Genomic DNA, 27603 nt, shown 5'->3' with positions numbered 1-27603 from the left:
AGACACAACTTGTTTACACACCCACTCATTCACTCATTCAACAAATATTCATTGACTGTCTGCCTCGTGCTGGGAATACAGCAGTAAAGAAAACCGATAAATACCCCTTCTCTCATGGAGTTGACATTCTAAATGATGGAGACAAGAGAATTGAGAAAAAGTGGAGATGTTAAATAGGCGGGTGTGATATAAATGGAAGAATCGGGGGTAGGGATAAAAAAAAATTGGGAATCCTCCGCATATATGGTGGCATTTAAAGTCATTAAGACTGGATGATTTTTGTAAAGTTTGTGCGTATTCGTACAAGCTCGGAGAAAGTGTGGAAGGACGCACGCACTGAGAGACTAGAGAGAAAGACCTAGGGTCAAATCTCAGCCGTTAGTCTCTTGGAGGTTTACCCAGCCTCTCAAAGCCTGTCTGTAACATGGGAAGAATAACACAGCTATCCAAATGGCTCCACCACCGCCACCTCTTGGTTTAGAAAAGCTGCCACGCAGGTGTAATCTCCAAGACAGAAACGTAGCATCTCGAAAGCCCACGCTGAAGCTAGGGCGGCCATATTGGCTACGGGAGGCGGGGAGGCGTTGCGACCGCTGCCATTTTCAGTTAGGGCAGGTGGCGACTTCCGGTCGCCATCTTGAGTGACAGCAGAGGCGGAGCTCCGACTAACATGTTCCTTAAAAGCCGGGCTCCGAGGGCACCTCCCCGAGAGCGACTGAACGCTAACCCCGGCAGGCGGAGGCAGACAGTCGCAGCCCCGCCCCCGGCTTTGGGCTCCACCTCTCGGCCCCACTTCCGCCGGGCGAGGCGATGTAGGCGTCGCTGCCGTAAATCGGGAGGGCGGTTTGCCGCATCACGGAAGATGGCGGCCGCGGCGGTGAACGGGGTGGCGGGCGCCTCGAGCTCGGGGCCTGCGGCGGCCTCGGGCGCAGTCCTGCAGGCCGCGGCCGGCATGTACGAGCAACTCAAGGGCGAATGGAACCGTAAAAGCCCCAATCTTAGCAAGTGCGGGGAAGAGCTCGGCCGTCTCAAGGTAGGGATCGGCCGGGGGTGCTTCGAGGGGTCCAGACCCAGGGGGAGGCCGCAGCGCCGACACGACTAGGACGGGCTGGGCGATCCAATAGGGTGAAGGATTTGGAACAGCCAAAGTGCGGGCTTGGAGGAATGAAGACGTGAGAGGGGTCTGGAATGGACCAAGTGCGGCCCCACGGTGGGGGGGTGACGGAAAGAGTGTTTCTGGCACAGACGAGTGAGAAGTTAAAATTTTGGTGCTTGGAGACCTAGCTGGCTGAAGTGGCAGGACGGGGCTGTCAGAGTTTTTCTGATGGAGGGTTCTGGACGACACCAAGTGGGGAATGAGGACTGGACAGGGTGATGGAAGGAGGAGGCTGAGATGATGGGGTTCCTGGTTAGGACCAGGTCAAGTTAGGATCTGAGAAATCTGGGGCTTAGGGATGCGTCTGTGGGGAGAGGGGCCCAGCCAAGTTGTGAGGGCAAGACTGAACTTAGGAAAAATATTCTTATAGTAGAGGACCAGAATGGGGCTCGGGTTGCTTCAGGCCAAGTGTGTTTGGGAGAGAGTACAAATACAGTGGGCTGGACCAAGTTGCTGACGGGGGTGTATCTGATAAGGGATGGTGTGTGGGCTGGACTATGGAAAGAGGTTAGCACCCTTTCCTCCCTGGTGTAGATGGAGGGGGGTAGCTGGGCCCAGCCCACCAAAGTATGGGAAAAGATTGCCAAAGAATTGAAGGTGCTAGTGTCTCCCCACCCCTTGATTCCATTGGGTCAGGCATGGAGTGGCCTTCCCGTTTCCCCAGTGGATCTATTAATACTTGCAATATAAGGTCATCTTAAATGAGCCCTCATCATGTGCCCAGGCCCTGATCTGAGGGCTTTATGAGGACTGACTCCTTTAATACTCATAACAACCTTATGAGTCAGGGATGATGATTAGCTCCATTTTCTAGGAGGGAAAACCAAGACCTAGAAGAAGGTAAGTAACCTGTACTTGAAGTCCCATCTTCTTTCCTTCCTTCCCCTGCCCTCCTCGTCAGCTGGTTCTGTTGGAGCTCAACTTCCTGCCAACCACAGGGACCAAACTGACCAAACAGCAGCTCATTCTGGCCCGTGAGTGTCACTGGGGTTGGGGTGGTGGTGGTGGTGGTGGTTATGGGCTGTGGTCATGGCAGGAATGGCAGCACTGGTGGTCAGGGTCGGAGAACAGTCACCTCCTGAGAGCTTCCCCTGTTACCTACAGGTGACATCTTGGAGATCGGGGCCCAGTGGAGTATCCTACGCAAGGACATCCCCTCCTTCGAGCGGTACATGGCCCAGCTCAAATGCTATTACTTCGATTACAAGTGAGGATGGGCCCTGTCCCTAATTTGGTTTGCGTGTGTGTGTGTGCGGGGGTGTTACATGATGGCTTTTTATCCTTGTTGCTCTAGCCACTTGAGACATCTTCCTTCACTTGGGAATTACCCCTTTGCATAGCTGTGTCGCCAGAAGCCTCAGGGTTAGGGGTTGGCCTGGAGGTCCTGAGTCTGGGATTATACCATCCAGTCTCTGTTGCGCTCCAGTCCGTCTCCACCTTCACATTCCCTCTCTAAATTTCCACTCCCCAATGTAGCCACTATCCCCTTTTACCTGCCTTGGCCCCAGCCTTGTCCCCTCAGATTCATCCCTCCATGGCAGCCAGTAGGTTCTTTGTGACACTAAAATTTGACCATGTTTATCATATGCTTAGAACCGGTCTTGGCTCCCCATAGCCCTCAGGTTTCAGACCAGGCTCTTTCCTGTGGCCTCCAGGGCTGTGTCAGCCCGGACCTGTCTGTCTGCGTCTCCCCCATCCCAGCCCTGTCTCTCCCACTGGACTGTGAGTCTTCTGTAAGCGAAGGGTCTTAGTCACTGCTGTGTCCCAGCACTGCCTAGCATGGAGCCGGGCCCAGAGCAGGGACTCACTGGCTGTGTGTTGAATATGAAACTGAATGGCTTCATAACTGAATGGGGCTTGCATGGACTAATGATTAAGAATTTGACATCAGAAACCAGACAAACCCGAGTTTGAAACTAATTTTGCCATTTCCTGATTATATGGTCGTGGGCAAATGACTTTACTTCCCTAATCCTCAGTTTCCCCCAAAAAGTGAAGGTGATGATTCTTAATATCATAATCATAGTTAACACTTATATAGTATTTATTTGGGCCAGATACTGTTCTAATCACTACCTGGATTAAATCATTTAATAACTTAACCCTTATTTATTTAACCCACCTCTGTCAGATGGGTACTGTGGTGATACCCATTTTACAGTTGGGGAAACTGAGGCTAAGTCACTTTACTGGTGTGAGGTCACTTTCTGGGGCCTATATGATTGTGACTTTTTCATGTCTCTTTGGGCCTCAGTTTCATCTGAAAACCCAGGACTCGATACCCCTCCAAGGAGAGAGCATCAGGCAGTCGTCAGGTTCCCTGAAGCCTGGAGTGGGGCGCTTGGTCGGTACCTAAGCCCTCCTTACCTTGGTGTCCCACCCTGGTCCACAGGGAGCAGCTCCCGGAGTCAGCCTACATGCACCAGCTCTTGGGCCTCAACCTTCTCTTCCTGCTGTCCCAGAACCGGGTGGCTGAGTTCCACACAGAGTTGGAGCGTCTGCCTGCCAAGGACATCCAGACCAATGTATACATCAAGCATCCGGTGTCCCTCGAGCAAGTGAGGCTGAGGAAGGGGGAGGGGAGGGCCTGGCTAAAGGGAGTGGTACAGGGACAGACATTCGGGAGGGCTTCCTCCCAAATGAGAGGGTTCACCCATCTTTCAGCCTATGGACTCATTTGTCCAACAGCTATTGAGCCCCAGCCCTGTACCAGGCACTGTGGTTGGTTTTCAGACTCTACAGTGAACAAAACAGTTAGAATCTCTGATTTTGTGAGGATGACATTCAGGTGAGGAAGTGGACAATAAACAAAAAGATTAAATAACCTGTATATGGTCTGTCAGATGTGAAATGCTGTGGAGAAAAATAAAGCAGGAAGGAGGGTGGAGGGGCAGGGGCAGGGTGGTCAGGGAATGCCTTGCTGAAAAGATGAAACTTGAGAAAGACTTGAAAGGGGTGAAGAACCCAACCACGTGGTCATCTGGGGGGAAAATGGTCCAGGTAGAGGGAACAGCCAGTCCGAGGGTCCCAAGGCAGAAACATGCCTGGTGTGTTTGAGGGGCAGCAAAGAGGACGGTTTCTGGAGCAAGGTGAGCAGAGTCAAGGAAGAGCTGTAGTACCTAAGGTTAAGAAGTAGTTCTTAGAGCTGAGGTTTCATGGGAGGCTTTCGCTGTGGGGAGAGGATGGGAGAGAGGGCATTTATGGCAGGGGCAGCACAGCTTGGGCAAAGATGTGGAGGAATGAGCTTGGGGTGCCTCCAGCTCTGTCTCCCTCCTGGAAAATAGATAATTAGATACTAACCAAGGGCAGGCTTGGAGAGTGTGTGTGTTTGTGTGTGTGTGTGTGTGTGAAAACCAGGGAGGGCTTCCGGGAAGAGTAGGACCCAGTCTGCATGGGGAATGGGTGATTGTATGGCAGAGAGTGTTCTAGTAGAGTGTAGATTATGGAGGCACTGGGAGTATGGTGAGGCCTCAGCGGGTAGGCCCCTGTGCTGCCTCTTCCTCACCCTCTCTTCTTCCTCACCCCTGTTCTCTGCAGTACCTGATGGAGGGCAGCTACAACAAGGTGTTCCTGGCCAAAGGCAACATCCCTGCTGAGAGCTATACCTTCTTCATCGACATCTTGCTTGACACTATCAGGTGTGTGGGGGGCCAGGGTCGTGTGGAGTTTAGAAAGAGCCTGGACTCTGGAGTCAGACAGCTCTGTGTTTAAATCCCATTCTGGCCACTTGTGATCTGGGGAAGCTGGGCATATCAGGTCTCCTTTTCTGTGAACTGGAACTGGTCGTGAGATGGGGGTAAGAGCCCTCATCTCACGATGGGCTGTATATGTGTATGCCTGTGGACATCAGACCCTGAGTATGGACTTGGCACCCAGACAGCACTCAGCAGACAGAGACCCTGCTGCTTCTCATGGAAGTGCTCCACGAGTCATATAGCTTCATCTCAGAGTGTGGGCCCAGGAGTCCCAGAGATCTGAGTGTGGACCCTACTGTGGCCCTAGCTTTGCAACTCTAGTCAAGCTACTCTCACCTGAGCCTTGATTGGTTGAACGGGGCAGGTAACACATTCCAGCCATCAGTGCTGAACTGAAGGGTCCGGCCTGAGAGGACAGGGCCTGGAGAGTTGTCTGTGCTCAGTAATGAGAATCTCATCTTCCCCCAGGGATGAGATTGCTGGGTGCATCGAGAAGGCCTATGAAAAAATCCTCTTCACTGAGGCCACCCGGATCCTCTTCTTCAACACACCCAAAAAGATGACAGACTACGCCAAGAAGGTGGCTGGGGTGGAGGGCAAGGGACCACAGGACCAGCGAGCCAAGGGGTGCACTCACTAACAGCAGGGTGGGGTGGCCTGGAGGGACACTGGAGCAAGACTGCCCAGGTTTAAATCCAGTTGTGTGACCTCAGGCAAGTTGCCGAACTTCTCCGAACTTCAGTTTCCCTACGTGTAGAAAGGGGCTAGAGTTTAATATGTGGGATGAGCTTAGCCCAGCACCTGGCACCAGGTGCAGGTGGAGGCTTAGCATATGTTGGTTGCTGGGCTTATCAGAATTCCTTGGAGGTTGCAGCTTTTCCCCACAAGACTTTGCTTCATTTGGTCTGGGGTATTTGTGTGGGAGCAGTGCCCCTGGAGATGCTGATGCATGGGGTGCGATAGCCCTGGTGACTGAGGAGGGTCAAGATCAGACTGGAAGAGGTGAAATTGAACTTGAGCGATTGTGACAGCTGATACTTAGTGATCGTTTACTCTGGTCCAAACACTATTCTCAGCACTTTTGATTCACTGAATCCTCACAGCAGACCCAGAAAAGTGTGTGATTAGGGTCCCCATCTCAAACATGGAGAAACTGAGGCACAGAGAGGTGAAGTTACTTGCCTAGGGTTGTGCAGGGTAGAGTAGGGTTGGTGAGAAAAGCGAGCCAGGGCCCACATGGGTAAGGGGAGGGTGCCTGTGTGATCACCGACCCATCTCATCTCTCCCTTCTTGCAGCGAGGGTGGGTCCTGGGCCTCAACAACTACTACAGCTTTGCCAGCCAGCAGCAGAAGCCGGAAGATACCACCATCCCCTCCACGGAGCTGGCCAAACAGGTCATCGAGTATGCCCGGCAGCTGGAGATGATCGTCTGAGCCCACCAGGCACTGGGGTGGAGCAGAGCTTGCATTATTTAAGGCAGTTGCAGTGCAGGGTTTCCCCCAATAAAGGTGGATTGACATTTTCTCTCTTAGGCCCTTGTCTCCCCGAGTGGAATGGTAGGGACGTAAGTTCTTATCTCTGAAGAACTTGGAGGTTTGGGGGCCCTAGGAGGTCTGAGATAACCCTGGGTCAGCCTCCATCCAGTGGCCATTGCTCGAGGTCTCAAACACAGATGTCCACTGTGGGGGCCCAGTGGCACAGCGGGGGGAGCACAGGCCCCGGGTAGAGGGACTGTTGCAGGCAGCTGTGGACACAGAAAGGCCAGACCAACGTACCAGAGTGTTTCAGTGAAGGGGGCGAAGTGTCCTGATTTTGAAAAATGTTTGCAATGAATTAAACCAGTTTTTTAAAATGACATGCTAAATGGACCTCTGTGGAACAGAAGGCATGGGCCCTGCCATGGGCTTGCCTTGGTTCCCACTCTTCTGAGCCAGTGCTGTGACTTATGACCTCCTGCACCTCCCAGCCTGTTTCCTGCCTTGAAGTTCTCAAGAAGGTGTTTAAGGCAGAGTCCAAATCTGGCTGAGCCATTTGTGGTTTGTGGGATTTTCAAGAAAGTCTCCTAGAGTCGGTTTCCCCAGCTGCAGAAAGGGAATGATCATTCCTGCTTTCCAGAGTGATTTGCACTGAACCCCTGTGCTTGGCACCAGATCGGCTTGGAAATGGAGCTGATGGTATTAAGGGGAATGAGAACATCTCACCCCTGGGTGCATCAGTCCAGGTGCTGGATGAATGGAACCTCTCTTATTGCTAGTCTGGGTCCAGCCTCCTGTGGCCAGGATGTGGTGCTTTCATGGAGACCTCTGCCCCGCCCCACCCCTTCAACCCTTAGCCAGTGACTGACAGACATCTAGGCATCTAGGCATCTGGATGGTTATTTTATTGTCAAGGAGAGGAAGGCAGAGGGCGTTGAGCAGACTGCACTCAGTTGGAATGGGTAGCCTGCAAGTCGTAGTGCTCCAGCCCAGCTACCAGGGAGCCGGCCAACGTGATGGTGGTGACCCAGCGTGGCTCACTCAGGTGGTTGGTGGGTGTGCTCAGCCTAGGGAGAGGGTAGAATCTTCAGGACCTGGCTATGTGGCCAGGCCCTTACCCTTCCTAGGCTCCACTTTCTCCATCTGTATAAGGGACCGTGTCTGAATATCCCAAAGGTAGTTTAGGGCAGGGCTGTATCCACTTAAACTTAGTAGGAAAGGGGGCTGAGGGTTGGTGATAGTAGTTCTCCCAACTCCCCCTTCAGGTCCCAGCTGAGCCCCAGAGGTACCAGGGCAGAGGGTCTCCCAGTTATTCAGGTTCCTCAGGAGCCAGGGTCAGACAGACCCTGATGACCAGATCCTGAGATTTAGGGGTGAAGGAGAGGTAACTGGAGGATGCAGTGTCTCCCCTGAATCTGCGGAATCAGGAGTAACCTCTGCACCACAAGGACTGGGATATCAGTGCCCTCTGGCGGTCAAAGTCTTGGGTCAGTCGGGAGAAGGTGCCAAAGGCTGGAGGGGTAAGGAGTCTGGGGGGCTAGGCCTGGGGCTTCCTTTGGAGGCCTGCATTTATACCCGTTTGGTTCCAGAAGACCATCATCTCCCATCCCATCCCTGAAGAGCCTGGGATGTGGTCCTTCTTGATGTCATCAGGGACAGGGTCAAGGCAGTGAATAGGGTCAGGCCAGCTGGGACCAGTTTTCCCTCCCTGATGGCTCCAGAGAGTAATAAGAGGGTCAAGGGTCACGATGGAGGTCTGGATACTAAGGAGCGGGGCCAAGGTGTTCTCTGTCAGGGATCAGCATGATACCAAGGCTCCTCTTGGTTCTGAAGGGTTGGAGCTCAGCTGGGTTTGAGATGCAGCCAAGGGGAGGGTCTAGGGTCAGCTGGGGTCAGGACGCCAAAGGGTTGAATGGGGCACTCCAGGAAAGTCGGGTTCAGGACTTGGAAGGGTATGCCTCCCCTCCCTACTCCTCGACCTCCCCTCACCAGGCAGACACGTTGCGTGGCAGGCGGCGATGGCGTGGCTGGTGGCGGCAGTAACACTTGAAGGGACAAGAGTTAAGCACCTGGAAGGATGGCCAGTGGCGCGCGGCGCCCGAGTTAACCGTCCCCGCTGGAGGAGCCCCGCTGCCACCACCCCCTCCACCACCGCTGTCAGTCACAGTAGTTGCAGTACATTCGCGAGGACCATCTCCAGGCGCGCCATTCTCACGCGGAGCGGCCCGGGCTGCGCGGGGACCCTTGTTCCGGCGCGTGCGGACCTTGACGGGCGCGGCCGCAGGTGGGGATGGCTCAGCCACGGTGGGAGCTGGAGCCGGGGGTGGGGCCGGGCCTGGGGCCTGGTCAGCGGCCAAGGCGAGGGGCAGAGAGGGAGCCGGAGCGGGAGCCACGGCCGACTCCAAGTGGCCAGGGCTTGGTGTGGGCGGGAGGGCCACGGGCAGCGGCGTTGGCTGGAGCACGGGCGGCTGCGGCGCGGGAGGCGGCGTGGGTGGTGGCGCGGGTGGGTGCTGCGGCGCTGGCGGCGGCGGCAGCAACTCTTGCGGGCTGGGAGGCCCGGGGCGCACAGTCTCGCCATTGGTGGGCGCCGGGAAGATGAACACAGGCGGCGCCAGCAAGGCGGGTGCGGGCCTCCGGGGCCCGGGAGGTGGATGCATCTGCCCTGCCGCAGGCGGCGGGAAGCCCCTGGGCCCTGAGAGCGCGACTGCGCGCCGTCGGGGCGCCCCGACGCCTCCGCCAGCTCCACTGAAGCGAAAGTGGCGTTCAGGGCCATCAGGGGGGATCACCCAGTCAAATTTGGGCTTCGAGCCTGGGAAGGTGGTGTAGCATGGAGGAGTAAGGGTCCGGGCGTGGGACGCAGGCGCCGAGGGTGGTCCAGAACACCCCTCGCCGTCTCCATCACCGCCCTCTGCTTCCTGAGTTCCCCGAGGGACCTCTCCCGAGGGGCGAGAGGCCTCAGGAGCCAGAGGTCCCTGCTTCAGGACCTCAGCGTAGGAGATGGCGCCCGAGGCGGCGGAGAAGAGTCCTCCTCCGCCGCTGCCCCCGAGAGAGGCTTTGGCCGCTAAGGAACTCGACGCCGCCGCAGGGGACAGCTGGGGCCCCGACTTGAAGGTGACTTTACACAACAGGCTCAGGCCGGGCTCGAAGGTCACAGACCGGACCATTTCGCCCTCGCCTGCTTGGGGAGGTGCCCCTCTGCGGGCTCCGCCGGCCGTCTGGCCCTCGCTACCGTGCCTGGCCTGGCTTTCTGTAGGGGTTGCGGCGGATGTGGCCAGAGCAGGAGTGCTTCTGCGTTCCGGGGGCTGCGGATCGGAAGGTGTCGGTAGTGGCGGCTTCCGCGGCTCCAAGGGGGGCGGAGTCGGGGATGGGGCCCTCGGGACAGGGTCGGGGTCCTCTCCGGTTAGTTGCCGGGGCGGCGGCGGCAGCTGGCGGAGGTTGGGAGGGTCGCCCTGGCCGCGATGGCTCGCCTGCAGCAGACCGCGGATCCGGGGCACCGGAGTGCCCGTGGGTTTTCGCCACTTAGACGGCGCGGGCAGCAGGGTCCCCACGGGGGGCGGGGGTGGTGTGGAGACCGCGGCCGCAGTCGCCTCCTCTGAAGGGGGCGTCACTGGCGAGGGCAGTTCTAAGGTCAGGGGCAGGGGTGAGGGTGAGGCCTGGGACTCCGGGGGTACCAGGAGTCCCGGGGGCGCGGAGCTGCCAGGGAACCAGACGCCCAGCCCGCGAGCCAGGCGCATGGCCGGGGAGGAGGGGGTCCTCTCGGGCTCCACAAGTGATGTCCGGCGGGAGTTGGAGGACCGGTCCGAGGCCTGCTCTTTTCGGGAGCCCCCGCCCGCGGACGGCTCCGACTGCACGTTCCCCATTTCTGACGGAGTTCGGGGACTGTGGTCAGAAAAACTTCCGCCAGTCAATCTGCCAGGGCTGTGGGGTCCCCACGAGGCTGGCTGTACTTGGTCCTATCCGTCAGCACCGGCCCCGCCCTTGTCCTCCAAGATCCACTCAGGCACTAGTCTCTCCCCGCATTCCTGTTCCGTGACTCTTGATGTTCACATCTTCTTCCCCGTGGCCCCATACAGTTGCTGTTCAGATACTTAGTCCTCCATCCTCCTAGTGTACTAAGGTTGGGTCCCTGTCTCCCTGGCTGGTCCCTCATATCACATCCCTACACTTTGACCACGTCTCAGGTCTCTAAGCTCCAAGACACAGGTCTTGCCCGCTTTCCTGTCAGTCATTCAGCCCACATCACTCATGATGGTTGTGCTCTGTAGCCTATAAGACCTACAAAGTGTTCAAGCTTTTCTCCGCGGACTCCAGGCTCCAGAGGCCCAGGCCCCGCCCCCGCCCTCTGGTCCTGCCCCGATTGTCAGGGAATCTGGCCTTCTCAACACCCCCCGCCCCAGGTCTGGCCCCGCCTCCGCTTAACAAATTCCCGGTATTCTTGTCAGGCTAACCGCTCAGTCACCACCTCTAACCCTCAGATCTCTCTCTCTGTGTTGATCATTTGGTCCTGCCCTCTTCCCAGGCTTTAGTCCTAAATTTCTTTTCCCGCTCCTGGTCTAGCTGCAGGCCTCACACTCAGGCCCCACCCCTTTACCCAAGCTCCGTCCTGGCTACTTCTTCGCTCAGAGGATCCCACTCACCGACTCCTCCAGCTGACCAAAGTTCAGACCGCGGCCCCCTGGGCCCAGGGCAGGGCGGGCAACGGCCGTAGCAGAAAATAACCGAAAAGAACGGGGGTGCGGGTGAAGGCAAGTGGGCGAGACTGCGAGGGCGGACCCCGAGATCTAGGCCACGCCCCCGGGCTCGAGGCCCCGCCCTCCTTGAACCAGCTTGGGCACGGTCCCTTACGAACCTGGTTCTCCCTTTGAAATACTCGGGAGTCTTCTTCCCTGCCCCCAAGCCTTGTAGTCCTAGGCCCCACCCCTATAGAACGCTTTAAGCCCCTCCCCTTTATAATGCCCCGCCCCTCTCCGTTAGTCTCTCTCCCGAAGCCCCGCCCATTACAAACACTGCTACGTAGCTCCTCCCTTTTGGAGCTCTCCGTCGTCCAGCCCCTAAAGACAATTTACTTATAAGCTCCGCCCTCTTAGGACTTGGCAACCTCTCTTCCCTAGACCCTCTCCTTCCTCGGGCCCGCCCAGAAGGCCCTTCCTCCGTGGACCCGCCCCTTTCTTGACGCACGCGCTTGTCCGCGCCTTCGGCGTCCTCACCCTCTCCTTCCCCCTCTCCTTCCCCCAGGTCCTCCGACCCCGCCTCCTTGGAAATGCTCCCTTCTTGCCCCACCCCTTTTCTAACCTAGCCAGGCACCCAGCCCCTCCCATTTAGAACCCAAAACTTAGACCCTCGCCTCTTTAGAACCTTGAGACCAGGCTCCGTCCCGGACCCCGTCCCCATAGCCTCAGGGACCAATGGCGCGGATGGGTGGGAAAGTAGGGGATCCTCTCTGGATCCTGAGAAAATGCGGGCTGGGGGGCTGTTCGCTAGAGCCAGTGCCGGGCTCTAGGACCCAGCGGGCAAGTGCGCCTGCCTCGCGCTTACCCCTCCCCCAAGCCGCCCCCTCCCCCCCACCCATCTTTCAGGTTCCCCCTCCCTCCCCCCTCGCCCCGGCTCCCGGTGCCCGTCTCTAGCGCCGCCGGAGCCAGCGAGGGAGCCGGAGCGAACAGGAGGAGGAGGAGGAGGAGGAGGAGGAGGCCACGTCGCCACCGCTCGGAGCCCGGCCGGAGCCTCGCAGGCAGGTGCAGAGGGGGGCGAGGGGGCGGGGGCTGACAGACCGCCTGTCACGGTGAGGGGGCAGACGGCACCGCGCTGCGCCTCCTGCCCACCGGGGCGCCCTCCAGACCCTGGCTGGAAGGACAAGGGGGTGGGGGCCCCCAAACTGCGCGGCAGCCATTTGGGGTACCAGTGTCCATTTGGGGGGCCCGGACTTCCTCGGAGGACGCCCCATTCATAAATTTCCGTACTGGACCCTCACCATTGGGGAACTCAGGGGACCACTCCCCCCGGGAAACATGTGTGGGGAGCGTAGGGCATCCAGAAATCCCGGCGTCCCATCCCAGTAGGCCCTGGTGCGGTGGGGACCCCTGCCCTCTTTCTCTGCTTCACCTGTTGTCGGGGGAGGCGGGCGGACAAAGGAAGCAGCGTCACGTGACTGCTCATTCACAAAATCCCATCCCATTGAGAAAAGGGGGCTGGGGGCGCTGCGGCCGCCCCTTCCCCTCCCCAAGGGCTGGGGAAACCCGGCAGCCTGCAGGTGGGGGAAGGGGCTAGACCTCGTTTCTGGGGTCCCTAAGTCTGGGGCGCCAAGGTCCCTGCGCTCGGCGGTAGTGAGGGGTTGGACGCTGATCCCGATTACTGGGCGGAGGGCTAAGTCCCTTGAGCTGGGGGGCGGGGTAAGATGGTTCTGAAGGATGCTGGGGCGGGGAAGGAGAGGAGGAGGGATCAATTCCCCCCGCCCCCACCCCCCGCAATCTCTGCCCCTTGCCTTTCCTCGGCAGGGGCCTGAGGGAGCAGGCTTGATTTTTGTGAATGAAATGCTCTCTGGATGTGTCTCGGTCGCCCGTTTCTGGCTTCCTCTGCCTCCATCTCCCTTTCGGCCTGTCTCTGGCCATTTCTGGTTCTCTCCTTGCTCCCTGCCCATCTCCCGTTGCTGGGTGACTCAGTGAGCTTTGCATCCGGTCTCATTCATAAATCCGGGAAGGGGTGGGGGGGAAGAGAACCTGGGTTTCTCACCCAGCCAGTGGCCTGGGCGGCAGGGTGCGGAGGCAGTGTAGGGGGGACTGGAGCTGAGTTGATGGGCTCTAAGAAAATACATATGCGCAGGCACCCAGCTGTGAGGGGGACGATGGGTGGGGCTGTGGGTACGTGCTGAGGGAGGAGAAGGAGACAGGGTTGATAGGGGATGAGCAGGAGGAGGAAGGGAAGTGGAAGAGCAAAGCTATGGGGGTGAGGATGGGAAAGATGGGGAAAGGGAGGAAAGGTGGGTATGGAGAAAAAAGGTAGATATGGAGAAGAAGGTAGGCATGGGAGAAAAGAGATGGCAAAAGGAAGAAAGAAGCCATGCTGGAAGAAGGTGGGCATAAGAGAGGTGACGGGTATGGGGAGACAGTGGGCCTAGGGGAGGAGGTGGGTGTGGAAGGTAAGGTGAGTATGGGTGGCTAAGAGTGCAGTAGATCCAGCTGTGAGGGATGAAGAGCAGAGATGAGGGTCGGGGGAACACTGAATAGGAGAGCAGGATTGACGCTCACTGACCCTGTTGTCCCTGTCCCCCCACCTCCTCCAGGTACATGGTTCGGGTCCGAGCCGTGGTGATGGCCCGAGATGACTCCAGTGGGGGCTGGCTGCCTGTGGGGGGCGGGGGCCTCAGCCAGGTGAGCGTATGTCGGGTCCGAGGGGCCAGGCCCGAGGGGGGGGCCCGCCAGGGGCACTACGTCATCCACGGGGAGCGCCTCCGGGACCAGAAAGTGAGCCACCCTGGGGCGTGGGGGTAGGGTGCGGGTGTGGGGAAGTAGGGGAATGGGACTGGGGATGTAGAGGTGAGGTCAGGTCATCTCCCAGCACCGGGGTGTGGGATGGAGTTGGAAGTACATCTGTCCTCTGTCTGAGAGTGGGGAGTTTCGGGACTATTTGGGGTATTAAGCAGGTCCTGTCCGCTGCCATTGCCTGCTGGACTGTCACAGCAGCCTCCGCACTGGTCTCCTTGCCCTGCTCCTGCTCCCTCCCCCAACCTCAGTCTGTTCAAAAGGGGCTGGGCTAACACCTGACTCAGATCATATCCCTCCTCGGCTCAGAACCCTCCCCGTGGCTCCATCTTGCTCAGAGATCCTCACCACGAGGATTTTACACCACTGGCCCCTGTCTGCCTAAGTATATGGAGGCATTTGGTGGGGGGACCGTCTGGAAGTGTCCAATAGGGTTTACAATCCTAATGTGGGTTCAGCAGGAATGTTCTGGGCTGTCTGGCCTGAAATGGAAAGAGAATGTTGACGTTTCAGCTGGGGATGTAGTAGAAAGGTTTGGATCGTTTGAAAAGGCTTGGGGTAAGGGTTGAATTTCAGAGCAAGGATCGGAAGGAACAATGTAGGGGGGTTTGAAATGGTGTGAAAGAATATAGTGGTGTTGGGCAAGAAGATGAGGGAACTTCTAGGGTGTTGACCAGCATCTGAGGGGAAATCTGTGGGAGTTTGTTAAGAATTTGGGGATAATATTTGGGGAGCTTATTGGGGCATCAGAAGGGTACTAACAATAACATTTTGAGATGTTCAGTAAAATTTGGGGAGTATGATTGAGTCAAATGGGGGATATTGGCTATCAGAAGGAGGCTGACTCATTTTTTGAAGCATTCAATAAAATTTGGGATTCCTATTGAGATATGGGGCGGGGGATGGTTAAGAAAATGTAGGGATCAAGGGGTTTGGGGGAAATATTGGAGTATCAGAGGTGTGCTCAGTAAAGTTGGGGAGTGGTATTGGGGTGTTGATCAGGGTTCAAGGGTACACCTAGGATTGAGAAATGAGGTTTGTGGGGTGCTCTGGTATAGAGTCTGGGGAAGTCACAGGCATGGCTGGAAGAGGGTATCTGACCTGGCCCCTTCCTGCCCCCCTCAGACTACCTTGGAGTGTACCCTGCGGCCAGGCTTGGTTTACAACAAGGTGAACCCCATCTTCCATCACTGGAGCCTGGGTGACTGCAAGTTTGGGCTGACGTTTCAGAGTCCGGCAGAGGCTGATGAGTTCCAGAAGAGCCTGCTGGCAGCGCTGGCTGCACTGGGTCGAGGTGAGTGGCGCAGGTGGTGGGCGTTGGTGTGGGGGGGGGGGCGGGGGGGGAGCTGGGGTGGAGGGGTGGGAGAAGCTGGGCCCAGGGAACTCACTCTCTGCCTTTCTCCCTGCCCCAGGCTCGCTCACCCCCTCCTCCTCCTCCTCCTCTTCCTCCTCCCCTTCCCAGGATACCGCAGACACTCCCTGCCCTCTGACGGTGAGTCTCCAGGATGCAGCTCTGCTGGGAGGGCAGGGGTTTCTTTCTATGCTACAAACATTCTTGAGCACCTACTGTGTATCCAGCGCCATGCCACGTGCTGGGGACGCGAATTTGGGCCCAAACAATAGTGTCAACTTTGATCCCAGTTATTCTAGTTTTTCTGTTCTATCTTGATTTATACGTTCATTCAAGGGTATTTATTGAACACCTTGAATAAGAAGTGTTTTAAGCACTGGGGATACATCAGTGAACAAAACAAAATCCCTTTCCTCGAGGAGCTTCTATTCTAGTGTGGAAAGGCAGAAAAAAATTTAAGGTACACTATAAAAATTAATAAATCTTAAAAGTAAATGGGTGAACAAATTAATGGGAAATCCATCCTTCTCAGGGGTACAAACCTTGGAGTCATCCTTGCCTCCTCTCCTCTTTTATGCCCCTCATCTAATCTGTCAGCAAATATTGGCTCCACTTTCTTTTTTTTTTTTTAATTTGGCCGCACCGCATGGCATGTGGGATCTTAGTTCCCGGACTGGGGATTGAACCCAGGCCCTGGCAGTGACAGCGCTGAGTCCTAACCACTGGACCTCCAGGGAATTCCCTGCTTCCACTTTCAAAATGATCGGAATGTGCCTCCAACCTGGTTACTGTTCAACCTCATCTCCCCACTGGACCATCTCATCAGCTGCTCATCATCAACTGCCCCCTCCCCACCATCTCCTTTCCCCACACACAGCCAGAGGGACCCGACTGACATCTAAGTCAAATTATGGATATCTCCCACTTACAACCCTACCCAGGCTCCATCTCGTGGTAAAGGACAAAGTCCTCACAGTGGCACATAAGATCCCACATAATCTGGCCTCCTATTACTCTCCCTCATGCTCACTTGGCTCCAGCCACACTAGCCTCCTACTGGTACTCCAAAAGGGTAGGCACATTCCTGTCTCAGCGCCTTTGCACTCGCTGGTCCTCTGTCTTAGAACACTCTTCCCCAAATTTCCACATGGCTTATTCCCTTATTTCCTTCAGGGCTTTGCACACACATCACCTTAGTGAGGCCCTCCCTGAGTAACCTGTTTGAAATCTCCCAATGCTCTCCTTATCCTACTCTTTATCCCCATCTTCTAAGATATTTTTCTTATTTCCTCTCCCAATAGACAGTTTTATTATCAATGACTTTACTGTCCATCTCTCATGCTAGCATGTCAGCTCCAGGAGGGCAAGGATCTTTTGTTGCTTTCTTGCTGCATCTTCAATGCTTAAAACAGTGCCTGGTAGACAGTAAGTGTTCAGTAAATATGTGTTGAATAAATTGATTGAATGAATAAATGCACAGAATGTCGGATTCGATTTGGCACTTGCTGGGGTACAGTGGGGGTTGCTTGAGAACACTTGGAGGAACAAAACTGGTTCCCTGGGCAGAAAAGGGGGATTCCCAGGGTAATGGGAGATGCAGGTGGGTCTACAAAGTCACACAGACAGGTCCCACTTATTGAGCACTTACTCAGGAAAGGTGCTGTGCTCTCCATGCTCCATCTCACACCCTCCCAATGGCCTTTGTGAGCCTGGCATGTCGTGGGTGCTCAATGAATGTTTATTGAAGATAGTAATTGGATGAGGTGGGAATTATTCCCAAGTTACAGAAAGGAAACCAAGGGTCTGAGAAGCTCGTAAAGGACAGAGCTTGGTTTGGATGGGAAGGAACACATTCCAGGTGGGTGGAACTGCCCCAGTAAAGGTGTGGTGGTGGGAAGGAGGCAGGAAGGCAGCTGACAGCCAAGGGAGAGGGCTTCTGAGAAGGGAGGATGATTTGATGTTCTGTAGGTTGGTGAGCTGAGCAGATAAGAAGAGAAAGTCAAATAATAATAACCATTTCCAGCTCTTCCTGTACTTCAGGCATGTTTATGCCCTTTACAGTGGGTCCTAACCACATCGTTATGAATAGACAATATTATGATCCCCATTTTACAGAAGAGGAAACTGAGGCTCAAAGAGCTGAGCTCACTTGCCGGAGGTCACACAACCAGTCAGTGGCAGAGCCGGGGCTTGAACCCAGGCCTGTCTGGCCGCAGAGCCCTCGCTCACAATGGGAGGGGGTCTATGTAAGGGCATCGGCTGTGCCAGGGGTCCCGGCTCTGAGGCCGCCAATCTCCCCCAGTCCCACGTGGACAGCGACTCCTCCTCCAGTCACAGCCACCAGGAGACGCCTCCCACCGCAGCGGCGGCCCCCATCGTCACCGTGGAGTCAGCTTCTGGCTTCGGGCCGGCCACGCCCCCCCAGCGCCGCCGCTCGTCAGCTCAGGTGCGACCTCCGACCCCCGGTGAAATAAGGCCGGGCGCTGGGGTCCCGAAAGTGGGCGGGAACTGAGGCCGCAGAGGGGCAAGAAACCACAAACAGATTCTAAGGGATTGCTGACCTGACTTATGGCGGGGGAGCTTAGGCCTGGGTTCCTCGGAAGGTTGGGTGAGGGCTTCCTGCGTCTCCTGCGCTCTTGGAGATTGGAAAGTTCTGAGTTCCACAGAGGTTTAGGGGACGACTCGGATAATGACTATATTAGGAAGTTGGTGGTACTCGTGGAAGGAGTCCTTTAGTGCTTAATTCACGAGGGGTGGGGCTCAGTATCCAAGGGGTAAAAGGGACCTGGGGACCAGACTCCTGCGTCCTGGAGGAGGAGACGGCTGGGGTCCAGGAGTCTTGAATCTGAGAGTAGAGGGGGCTGGGTACTGGGATCCCGGATCTTGAGAGAGGGCAGGACTGAGAGCCTGGACCACTGGGTCCTTAAGGTGTGGGTTTGGTGCCTGGAGTCTTCTGTCTGTCCCTAGATGTCCTCTGTCCCTGGGAGGGGAGTGGGCTGAGGACTTAGAAGTCTGAGTACCGGACCCAGGCAGTCAGGATCCCAGGGCAGGATCCTAGGATGAATGAGGCCTGTGGCTGGGTCTGTGGATTTTCGGGTCTTCTAAGGCCGGGATGGATTGTGGTGGGATGTGGGGCATCACACACCCCGCTAACTTCTTCTCCTGTGTCTTGGTCCCGCAGAGCTACCCTCCGCTCCTACCGTTCACGGGGATTCCGGAGCCTTCAGAGCCCCTGGCCGGGACAGGGGGGCTGGGTTGGGGCGGCCGTGGCTATGAGGATTACCGGCGAGCTGGGCCACCCGCACCCCTCGCCCTATCCACCTGCGTCGTGCGCTTCGCCAAGACCGGCGCGTTGAGGGGCGCAGCCCTGGGGCCCTCGACAGCCCTGCCCGCCCCTCTCACCGAGGCTGCGCCTCCAGCGCCCCCGGCTCGCCCACCCCCGGGCCCCGGCCCGGCCCCTGCGCCTGCCAAGGCCTCCCCGGAGGCGGAGGAGGCGGCGCGCTGCGTGCACTGCCGCGCGCTCTTCCGCCGTCGCGCCGACGGGCGTGGCGGCCGCTGCGCCGAGGCCCCGGACCCGGGTCGCCGGCTGGTGCGCCGTCTCAGCTGCCTGTGGTGCGCCGAGAGCTTGCTCTACCACTGCCTGTCGGATGCCGAGGGCGACTTCTCGGACCCGTGCGCCTGCGAGCCGGGCCACCCACGCCCCGCCGCGCGCTGGGCCGCGCTGGCTGCGCTCTCCCTCGCCGTGCCCTGCCTCTGCTGCTACGCGCCCCTGCGCGCATGCCACTGGGTCGCAGCGCGATGCGGCTGCGCAGGCTGCGGGGGTCGCCACGAGGAGGCGGCGCGGTGAGGACGGCCTGGTGGGTCCGGTAGCCGGACCGAGGACCCAAAATTGAGGGTCCAGGACCCCGGACTCCGTTCGGACCCCAAACCCAAACCTAGGCACACCCGGAACTTGGAGCTTGAGTTTGGATTGAGAGACCCCAGACCTGGAACCTGGACCCCAAATGTAGGACTGAGAGACCCCAGAACCAGCTTCATTGGGATGTCTGTCCAAGAGGTCCTAGGCATCCTGAGTTCTGGCGTCCCCATTCTCCATCCCCACTCCGCCCCGCTCTGGCCTAGACTGAGGAGATTCCAGGGATGCCCAGACTCTTCACCTCAGGCAGGCAGGGGAGCACACGGATCCCTGAGAATCGGGCTCTGAATCCTGACTCCCTGTTCAAATTACCAGTCTAGACTCAGTCATGCCTGGCACCATGAACCCTCAAATTACAGCCCCAGAATTAGGAGTTGCCGGTACCTGACCCTGCCTGTATACAATTACTCCCAGATCTTGAGACCCTAAGACCCAGAATCACCCCCAGATCATTCCTGAATGCTCATCTAAAACTCGGAGCACCTGTATCCGAGATGTTCTTGTGGCTCCAGGACTTCTTAGATACCGAATCCTCTTAAGATACTCTGAGTCCTTGGATGTGCTCAAACGGATGTTCTCTGACCCAAATGACTTGGGAGACCCATCTAAGAGCCCCCTTCCCCACACGCACACTGCCCAAGATCCAGAATTAAGACTCCAAGATTCTCTGTGAGCCAGGGATCAAAGAAGTTTGTAGACCACCAACACCAAGCCTGTGTTCCCAGGAGCTTTCGATTTCATATATAGGACTCTGAGGTGCCTAGTCCCGCAGATGTAAGACTGGAGGCAACCAACACCTCAGGGCCCAAGACATTGGTCCCAGCCCCTCAGATAGCCCTCTTCCAATCCTCCTTGGACTTGCATTTCAAGCCCCAGGATGTCCTGGAGTCTTTGGCTTCTTCGTACCCACAGATTCCCCAATCCACTAAAGGCTGGGAGCCCAGCTCCCACAAGATGGGATGTTCATGGCAACTCAGACCTCTGACCCCTTGCCCCTGAGTGACCCCAAGGTACTTTAGGAGCACTAGATCCAAGACCCCAAGGTGCCATTGACCCCCAAATTCAGGACTCAAGCCTAAACAATATTGGGATTGTCCCTGACCCAGGATCTTGGTCCCTCCATACCAGAGACAGATCTGAGGCTCCCCGGGACCCTAGCACCTTCAGATCCCAGATTTCTTTGGACTCAAACCTCTCTAGCCTGATATTTCCCAGGCCCAGCTTGTGCATCCCCTGAGACCTGCTGCCGGTTGAATCCTGCCATCCATACGCCCCTGAAACCCCAAGTTCCCAGACACTGGAATTCTAGTCCCAAGGGCTCCAGCCCATGCTCTAGTATCCCACAGAACTACCCCTTTACCCTAAGGGGAAAAAAACATTTTGAGCTAATGTTCCTGGATTCCAGGACCACCCAAGAACACCCCTGCTCCCATCTCTAGGACCCAGCATTGCTGTAGATGATTGTGCAGGCTGTTCATGAAGCAAAGGCACACAGCCAAGGTGGTGAGTGGGGCTGGCCATGCTGTGCCCTCAGAGGAAGGTGTGCATTGCACGAAGGCAACTAGGTATGGCTCTACTGGCACAAAGGCCACACACACACACACACACACACACACACACACCCCAGCCTTGCAGACTCTCTTCCAAGCCCAACTTTGAGTCCTAGCCCTAGTCCAAGCCTTTTATGACCTGCCCCTCTGTTAACTCCTTCTCTTCCATTTCAGAGTTGGGGGTTGTTTCAGAAAGTTTGAAAGCCTGGTTCATGGCCCATTGAGAGTCCTCTTCTGGGGAAGGGGGATTCCAAGGTCTCTTTCCCCTGAGTGGAATGGGACTTCTAGTGTACCACAGATCTGATGGCCTCCTGCATGGGGGGGTGGGAATCACGGTCTTGGAGCAACACAATCTCATTGTTGTACGGGCTTGGGACCTGCATCTGGTCCCGAGCACCTTGAAATGTGCACTTACCTTTCCTCATTACCCAGACTTGGATAGCCTTGTGGGGGTTCAAGGGATAGGTCAAGGGGGCCAGAGGGATGGATCCTCCTGTCACTTCCTTTAAATTATTAACTATTTATTACATCCGGAACCTGTGAGATTCAGCTCTCTCAAGCAGACCCTGGGATGGGTGAGAGAAAAGGGGGGTGTCCCTCCCATCCCCACTCTGCCCAGCTCTCATCACTGTCAGACCCACCAGAGCTGAGGGCGGAGGGACTGGGGGCTGGGGCAGCCTGGGTCCCCATCCCCCTCTCTGTGCCTCGGTCTCCTCCCTTCCGTGGTGGGCGGGGGGAAGCTCCATTCTTAACCTACCTCGTTTTGGGGAGGGGTGGGACGGGGGACCAGAGTGCTGTAAGGTGCTGCGGGATCTGCGGATGAAGTGGGGGGCTGGGGGACGGTTCCCTGGCTCCCACCTCCCAGCACCACCTCTCCCAGGTCTCCCAGTCCTGCTCCCTGCTGATACCCACCTCTGATCCATGATTACTCTTCATCACCCCTAAATCAGGGGTGCATGGAGGGGTGACCCTGGGAGCCAGGAAGACCTCAGACCCTGGAGCCCCCAGGCCCAATTTCCCAGCTGCTTGCCCCTCAGATTGGATGCTTGGCCCCCATACTTGGGGGAAGCACCCCGACATTTATCTTCCTAATCTTGATTCTAAGCCAGTCTGTGACCTCAATGTTGTTATCAGGGCAGGCTGAAGTAGTGGGGGATGATGCGGGCCGAAGACCCAGCCTTGTCATCGGGGGAGGGGCATGAGATATCGGCTCCAAGAAATGTCTGTGACAAAGTCTCAGCCTGTGTTCTTTATTTGCATTGATGCACCCCATCCATTCACCTTCCTGAACCACCAGACCAGTCCCCTACCCAAATTCTCCTTTCCCCTTCCCATCCTTTAGTCCCAAGCAGACCCTCCAGCTGAATTTTATACCTCCAGTCACTCTACATTTATTGGACACCCTTTTTATTGGACACCCTAGGTGCTGGGGATAAAGCAATGAACAGAACAGACAAAAATTGGGGAATTCCCTGGCGGTCCAGTGGTTAGGACTTCACATCGCTTTCACTGCCAAGGGTGTAGTTTCAATCCCTGGTTGGGAAACTAAGATCCCTCAAGCCATGAGGCCAGAAGAGACAAAATCCTTTCTCACAAGGAACTTATGAGCCTTATAGTGAAGGAGACAACATGTTAGAAATGATACATACTATAAAGAAAAAATAAAGTGGAGATGGGGGATACAGGCAGTTGTAGCTGGGGTGGTCAGGGAGTCCCCACTAAGGAGCTGGCATTTGAATGAAGCCCTGAAGGAGGTGAGGGAGTCTTGTGGATGTCTGCAGGAAGAGCACTCCAGGTAAAGGGGACAGTTGTGCGAGGCCCTGAGGGAGGAGCACGCCTGGTGAGTCTGAGGGACATCAAGGGAGCTGGAGGGGGGGAAGCAAGGAGGAGGGTGCATAGGAGATGAAGGCTGAAAGGTGACAGGGAGAATCTGTGGGGCCTTGCAAGCTACCGCATGGACTTTTCTGCTCACCCGGAGTGAGGTGGAGCTACAGGAAGGCTCCAAGCATGGGAGGGATGTAACCTGACTCAGGTATTCATAGGTTCCCATTGGCTGCCTGGGGGGTACAGATACGGGGACGACGGGGCATGGAGACAGGGTGGAGGCTGCTGGGATGGTCCAGGGGAGACAGTGGTGCACAGGACGAGGGTGAGAGCAGTGGAGGTGGGGAGAAGTGGGCAAGATACTGGATCTGTTTTGATGGTCAAGTTCACCAATTTAGATATGGAGTACACTATAAAGAGTAGAGTCAACGTTATGACTCCAAGGCTTTGGCCTGATCAATTTTTAGTATTTTATTAAGGTCAACAAATGCCCCCTGAGTACCCAGCCTTGGGGTACGCAGGACTATGGAGGAACCAGATTAAGGGTAGGCTCTGCCCTGGAGGAACAGGTTCTGGCCCTTTTCTTCCCTGAGGCTCTACTCCCAGTTCACTCCCACTCCCAGTAGAACTATAGAAACTACAGGAGACCAGGATAGAGTCGGGAAGAGAGTAAACCTAGAACAATAATTTTAACAACAGCTACAAAAACAAGAGCAGTAATAACAATAGTAATAGGTTAAGTGGTTAAAAGCACGGACTTTGGAATCAGATCTGAATTTGGAGTCCTGGCACCACCATGCATTCACTCTCATGTGATTCACCCTCTCTGCATCACAGTTTTCTCTTCCATAAAATAGAGATAAGATACTTAGCCCAGTAGCACACACGAAATGCTCAATATATGTTAGTCATTTTTAATTGAGTACCCCGTAGATGTCTGCTAAGCACTTACATACAGGACTCTAATCCTCACAAACAACTGTAAAATGTAGGCGTTATTACCCTCATTACACAGATGTGAAGAAATTTGGCAGGAACACAATGGTGGTGAATGGTGGAGTCAGATCCTAACCTTTGCCTGCAGACCAGATTGCACTCCTAGGGTGCAATATCTTAATCACCATGGTATATTGCACCTGCTCCCTCTCTCCAAGGCTCAGGGGGGCAGAGGGGTGAAGGTCCAACGGACTAACTCGGGTGTGTGTGTGTGTGTGTGTGTGTGTGTGTGTGTGTAGCTGGGATTCCTGGGTCCCTGACAGAATTCCAACTCTAAGTAGGAAACGAGGGAAAGAGTTTCTGGACTTGGAGAGAAGTTGGGAGAGCAACACTTGGTCAAAGTTGCTTTAAAAGCAGAGGGCGTTTGAGGGAGGCTGAGGAAAAGGAAGCCGAAGTTGCTTCTATGTCGCAGCAGTAGCGACACCGCTGGTCTGTCGCGACAGCCGGGATCCAGAACGCCCGCTTTGGATTTACATAGCCAGGGGGTTTTCCAGTGTCCTGACTGCTTACTCGAAGGGCGGCGCTCTAGTGCTCGGCTAGGGAGGCGAGCCCGGGGGCGGGTTCTGCCTCCTTCTGCACCAATTGAAATGACGAAGGCCCTTAGCATGAAGAGGCTGATTGGTCAGTTACGGGGGCTGGGTGCGCACGCCACTCCTGGGGCGGAGCTTCCCACCGACCGGCAGGGGGAGCGCGCGCCAGGCGAAGGGGCTACACTTTCATGGAGGGGGCGGAGGCGGAGGAGCGGGAGTGGGCCGCGGTGGCCCGGGACCTGCTGGCGCTGGGGTAAGGGGAGCGGGGTGTGGCTGGGGGTGCAGGAAGGGGCAGGTTTGCCCTCAGAAATTCCTACTAACCTCCCCCACCCCCTCCCGCTGCCTCGGCCGCGCCGCAGGTATGAGGGTTTTCCGGGGGCGGCGTCGCTGGGCAACTCGTGCCCAGACTTCAGGGCTCTGTGCGCGCGGCTGGCGGCGGAGCTGGCGACTCTGGGTGCCCTGGAGCGGCAGCGAGAGGAGGGCACGGAGGCGCTGAGCGCCGGCGACGGTACGCATGTAGCGGGAGGCTGGGAGTGTTGGAGCCATGGGTGGCGCCGCCACGCCCTGACATCTCCTGCCTCCGGCAGGTCCTGTTCCCGAGGAAGAATTCCTGCGACAGTTGGCCGGCCTGTTGCGGGAGTTGCACTGCCCTGACCGCGAGCTCTGCGGCGGGGACTGCGCCGCCTCGCTGCGGGAGTCCGGCGCGCGCCTGCGCCTGCTGCGTGAGCCGGGGGCTGGCCGGGATGCGGAAGGGGGCGAGGCTACAGCCTCGAGGGGGGCGGGCTCTGCGCGTTGAGGTGGAGCCAGGGATCCCGAGGGGGCGTGGCCAGAATTTTGAGACGAGCAAGAAGACCGGACGGAGGTGGGTGGGGTCCGAACACTGGGCTAGGCTAAGGGCTCTGCGATGGGCGGGGTTAGTATTTTGATGGTGGGTCTTGAAGCTCACGTGGGTTGGGTTAGACGGAGCGGGACAGGAGGTTCCGAAGTGGGCAGGGTTTGAAATCTGCAGAGGGAGCTGGGTCTCGAAGTGAGTGGGGCTTATTCTGGAGGTAGAAGCAGGGTTCTAGGTGGGCGGAACTAGGAGGCGGGAGGTTTTGAAGCCGCTTGAACTTTTTGACCCTAGTAGGTGGGGTGGCAGCCCTCCTTGATTGCACTGCTCCTTTTCCCTACTTTTAGGCTTTCTCTGCTCAGAGGTCCAGGCTGCTCGCCTCCTCCGCCTGCAATCCCGTCTGGATCCCAGCCCTGAGCAGTCCGGTGTGGAGGGGGCAGAGGAGGGATCTGGCCTGGTCCAGGAAATGGTCCTTACTCTCCAAGCCCTGGGGCTGCCTAGACCCATGCCGGGGACCCCAGCCAGCCGGCTGCTTCGAGACTTGCATGCCAAGGTAGAGAGCTGGAGACCCCTCCGCACCCGGCTCACCTCACCCTCCTCGTAGGGGGGACAGCCCCCTCTTCAAAAGTGGCTCTGGGAGGAGTGCACAGCCACGGATGTTTCCTAGAACTGTGACTGCCATTCTTGGTTCTATGGCCGGGTCCTCAGGGTCGTGGGGAACTGGGGTCCACGGAGGAGTCTATCCGATGTCTGCCCAGTCAACCCCAGCCTCCTTCTTCTCTCATCAGATCGCGGAGCTGCTGCCTTCCCTGCCCGCAGGGTCCCTGCAGCCCCTCCTCAGCTACCCGCTGGATGCACCCAGATGGGTAAGGCTGTGTATGGCTGTATGTCTGTGAACAGAGATGGGAGTGAGGGGGACCCCTGGCATGACTGAGACCTTTATCCCCAGAAAGCATTGGAGTCTCTGTCCCAAAGCCTGCGAGATCAGTACTGCTGCCGCCGCTGCCTCCTCCTCAAGCGCCTGGACCTCACAACATCTGCTTTCCACTGGAGTGATCGGGCAGAGGTGTGGGCAGAAGACCTACGCAGGAGCAGTTGTGAGGGCTGCAGCTGCAGGGAGGAGAAATGAGGGCCAGGGATATGACCCTCTTGCTGGTTCGAAGGCCCAGGACATTGTAGAATCTTGTGAGGTTTTGGGGTCTGGAATCTCAGGGCCCCCAGGGCATTCTAGAATTCCCTGGTCTGAGCTGGGAGTGTATTTAGAGCAATACTCCTTATTAAAAGATGTGGGAAGCGCACAACATTGTAAATCAACTATACTTCGATAAAGCAAACAAAAAACGTAATGAAATATTAAAAAAGAAAAAAGATGTGGGAAGTGAGGCCCTGAGTCGGGAAGAGATGCTTTCAAGATTACAGATCCCATCTGGGGAGGTCTCGTGGGCACGTTCTCCATGTCTACCCCTACCCACTAGGCCCAAGGAGAGGCCATGAAGGCAGTGCTGATCCCAATTCGAGAGTCTCTGACCCCAGAATCGGATGTCTCCATTGCACACGTCCTGGCTGCTCGAGCTGACCTGTCACGCCTTGTCCCAGCCACCAGCAAGACTGCCCGCCGAGGGACCTGCTGTGCTATCCACAAGGTGAACACCTGGGGATGGGGAAGGGCCCCAGCATCCTTGGCCTTCAAACTGGCCTTTTAGCCTTTGCTTGTACAAACCTTGTCCTCTTCTGCCTGGGCTCCTGCTCTCGCCTTCTCCTTGGGTTCCTGGCCTCTGGACTCACGACCTCTAATCTGCCCCCTCCACATGGCAGTTAGAAGGATGTTTCTAACTCAAACATCTGACCATGTCCCTCCCTAGCTCAAAACCCTTCTATGGCTCCCCAGTGCCTTCAGAACAAAGTCCACCTATTTACTGAGCCCCTGCCCACCTCTCCTGCTTTGGCTTAGAATCCTCTCCCACCACTCACCCTGTCTGTTGTACTGGGTTTTAACCATTTTTAAAGCAAAACTACCCTCTGTTCAAATGATTACGTATTTAGCCTGCATTGGGAGTAAGGAGTGTTAACTACTGGGCCACCAAGGAAGTCCCAACATCTGCCCTTCCTTTTTCAACCTCATGCTGTTCTCTTGGCTCTCTAGCCCCCTTGTCCAAGATATTTTCTTCTCTGCAACTCAAGTCTAATCACCTCTCAGGTGCTTATGGGCAGCGTTCCAGACCGGGGGGGCCGCCCAAATGAGCTGGAGGCTCCCATGCCCAGCTGGCAGAGCAGAAGAGAGGACAGAGGCGGGCAGAAGGCAGGCCGCCAGTGCTGGGGCCGCAAGAAGAAGAAGTAAAGGGGGACTGGTGGTTGGGGGAGGGGTCCTTCATGAGATGCTGACGTTGATAATCTCTGAGGAGTCACTGTGAGGGTTTCTCTTGGCACCTGGCACCCCAGCCCCATATCCCCTGTTCCTGAGGTCCCAAATGTCCTCCCCCCCCCATCTACCATTAAACACCAAGGACCATGTTCTCTGGAAAATAAATTTAATTAATTTATTTATTTTTAAAAATTTATTTATTTATTTTTGGCTGTGTTAGGTCTTTGTTGCTGCGCGTGGCCTTCTCACTGCGGTGGCTTCTCTTATTGCAGAGCATGGGCTCTAGGTGCACACGCTTCAGTAGTTGTGGCACTCGGGCCCAGTAGTTGTGGCTCGTGGGCTCTAGAGTGCAGGCTCAGTAGTTGTGGCGCGTGGGCTTAGTTGCTCCCGCGGCATGTGGGATCTTCCCAGATCAGGGATCGAACCCATGTCCCCTGCATTGG

The 27603-nt window shown here is 56.5% G+C and overlaps 4 protein-coding genes across 4 annotated transcripts; 3 read left to right on the top strand and 1 right to left on the bottom strand.

Moving 5' to 3' along the window:
• Nucleotides 1-658: 658 nt before the first annotated feature.
• Nucleotides 659-6383, top strand: PSMD8 (proteasome 26S subunit, non-ATPase 8). The gene is made up of 7 exons (XM_059905053.1): nt 659-1033; nt 2058-2130; nt 2261-2363; nt 3549-3714; nt 4694-4794; nt 5320-5431; nt 6148-6383. Exons 1-7 carry the CDS (start codon nt 671-673, stop codon nt 6283-6285), a joined length of 1056 nt encoding a protein of 351 aa, XP_059761036.1. The 5' UTR covers nt 659-670; the 3' UTR covers nt 6286-6383.
• Nucleotides 6384-7209: 826 nt separating this feature from the next.
• GGN (gametogenetin) lies at nt 7210-10202 on the bottom strand. Its single transcript, XM_059904705.1, has 2 exons — nt 8317-10202; nt 7210-7394 (listed from the first exon to the last, which is right to left on the bottom strand). The coding sequence occupies exons 1-2, from the start codon at nt 10185-10187 to the stop codon at nt 7277-7279; spliced, it is 1989 nt and encodes a 662-aa protein (XP_059760688.1). The 5' UTR covers nt 10188-10202; the 3' UTR covers nt 7210-7276.
• Nucleotides 10203-11992: 1790 nt separating this feature from the next.
• SPRED3 (sprouty related EVH1 domain containing 3) lies at nt 11993-19000 on the top strand. The gene is made up of 6 exons (XM_059904684.1): nt 11993-12059; nt 13604-13784; nt 14928-15096; nt 15215-15294; nt 17456-17599; nt 18335-19000. Exons 2-6 carry the CDS (start codon nt 13608-13610, stop codon nt 18998-19000), a joined length of 1236 nt encoding a protein of 411 aa, XP_059760667.1. The 5' UTR covers nt 11993-12059; nt 13604-13607.
• Nucleotides 19001-24107: 5107 nt separating this feature from the next.
• On the top strand, nt 24108-27338 carry FAM98C (family with sequence similarity 98 member C). The gene is made up of 8 exons (XM_059904294.1): nt 24108-24222; nt 24329-24477; nt 24557-24691; nt 25146-25351; nt 25587-25664; nt 25748-25864; nt 26274-26441; nt 26996-27338. Exons 1-8 carry the CDS (start codon nt 24158-24160, stop codon nt 27134-27136), a joined length of 1059 nt encoding a protein of 352 aa, XP_059760277.1. The 5' UTR covers nt 24108-24157; the 3' UTR covers nt 27137-27338.
• The last annotated feature ends 265 nt before the right edge of the window (nt 27339-27603 follow it).

Source organism: Balaenoptera ricei, chromosome 19 (assembly GCF_028023285.1).
Source record: "Balaenoptera ricei isolate mBalRic1 chromosome 19, mBalRic1.hap2, whole genome shotgun sequence".
Taxonomy (NCBI): domain Eukaryota; kingdom Metazoa; phylum Chordata; class Mammalia; order Artiodactyla; family Balaenopteridae; genus Balaenoptera; species Balaenoptera ricei.
Note: the sequence above shows the minus strand (reverse complement) of the source record. Positions and strands in the feature narration are given on the sequence as shown.

Coding starts and splice junctions, on each gene's coding strand:
- GGN (XM_059904705.1), bottom strand. CDS start 10,187: ATGGGGAACGTGCAGTCGGAGCCGTCCGCGGGCGGGGGCTCCCGAAAA. Junction 7,395..8,316: donor CCACGCAACGTGTCTGCCTG/GTGAGGGGAGGT, acceptor CCCTCTCCCTAG/GCTGAGCACACCCACCAACC.
- PSMD8 (XM_059905053.1), top strand. CDS start 671: ATGTTCCTTAAAAGCCGGGCTCCGAGGGCACCTCCCCGAGAGCGACTG. Junction 2,364..3,548: donor TGCTATTACTTCGATTACAA/GTGAGGATGGGC, acceptor CCTGGTCCACAG/GGAGCAGCTCCCGGAGTCAG. Junction 4,795..5,319: donor ATCTTGCTTGACACTATCAG/GTGTGTGGGGGG, acceptor ATCTTCCCCCAG/GGATGAGATTGCTGGGTGCA.
- FAM98C (XM_059904294.1), top strand. CDS start 24,158: ATGGAGGGGGCGGAGGCGGAGGAGCGGGAGTGGGCCGCGGTGGCCCGG. Junction 24,692..25,145: donor CGCGCGCCTGCGCCTGCTGC/GTGAGCCGGGGG, acceptor CCCTACTTTTAG/GCTTTCTCTGCTCAGAGGTC. Junction 25,665..25,747: donor CGCTGGATGCACCCAGATGG/GTAAGGCTGTGT, acceptor CTTTATCCCCAG/AAAGCATTGGAGTCTCTGTC.
- SPRED3 (XM_059904684.1), top strand. CDS start 13,608: ATGGTTCGGGTCCGAGCCGTGGTGATGGCCCGAGATGACTCCAGTGGG. Junction 15,097..15,214: donor GCTGGCTGCACTGGGTCGAG/GTGAGTGGCGCA, acceptor TCCCTGCCCCAG/GCTCGCTCACCCCCTCCTCC. Junction 15,295..17,455: donor ACACTCCCTGCCCTCTGACG/GTGAGTCTCCAG, acceptor AATCTCCCCCAG/TCCCACGTGGACAGCGACTC.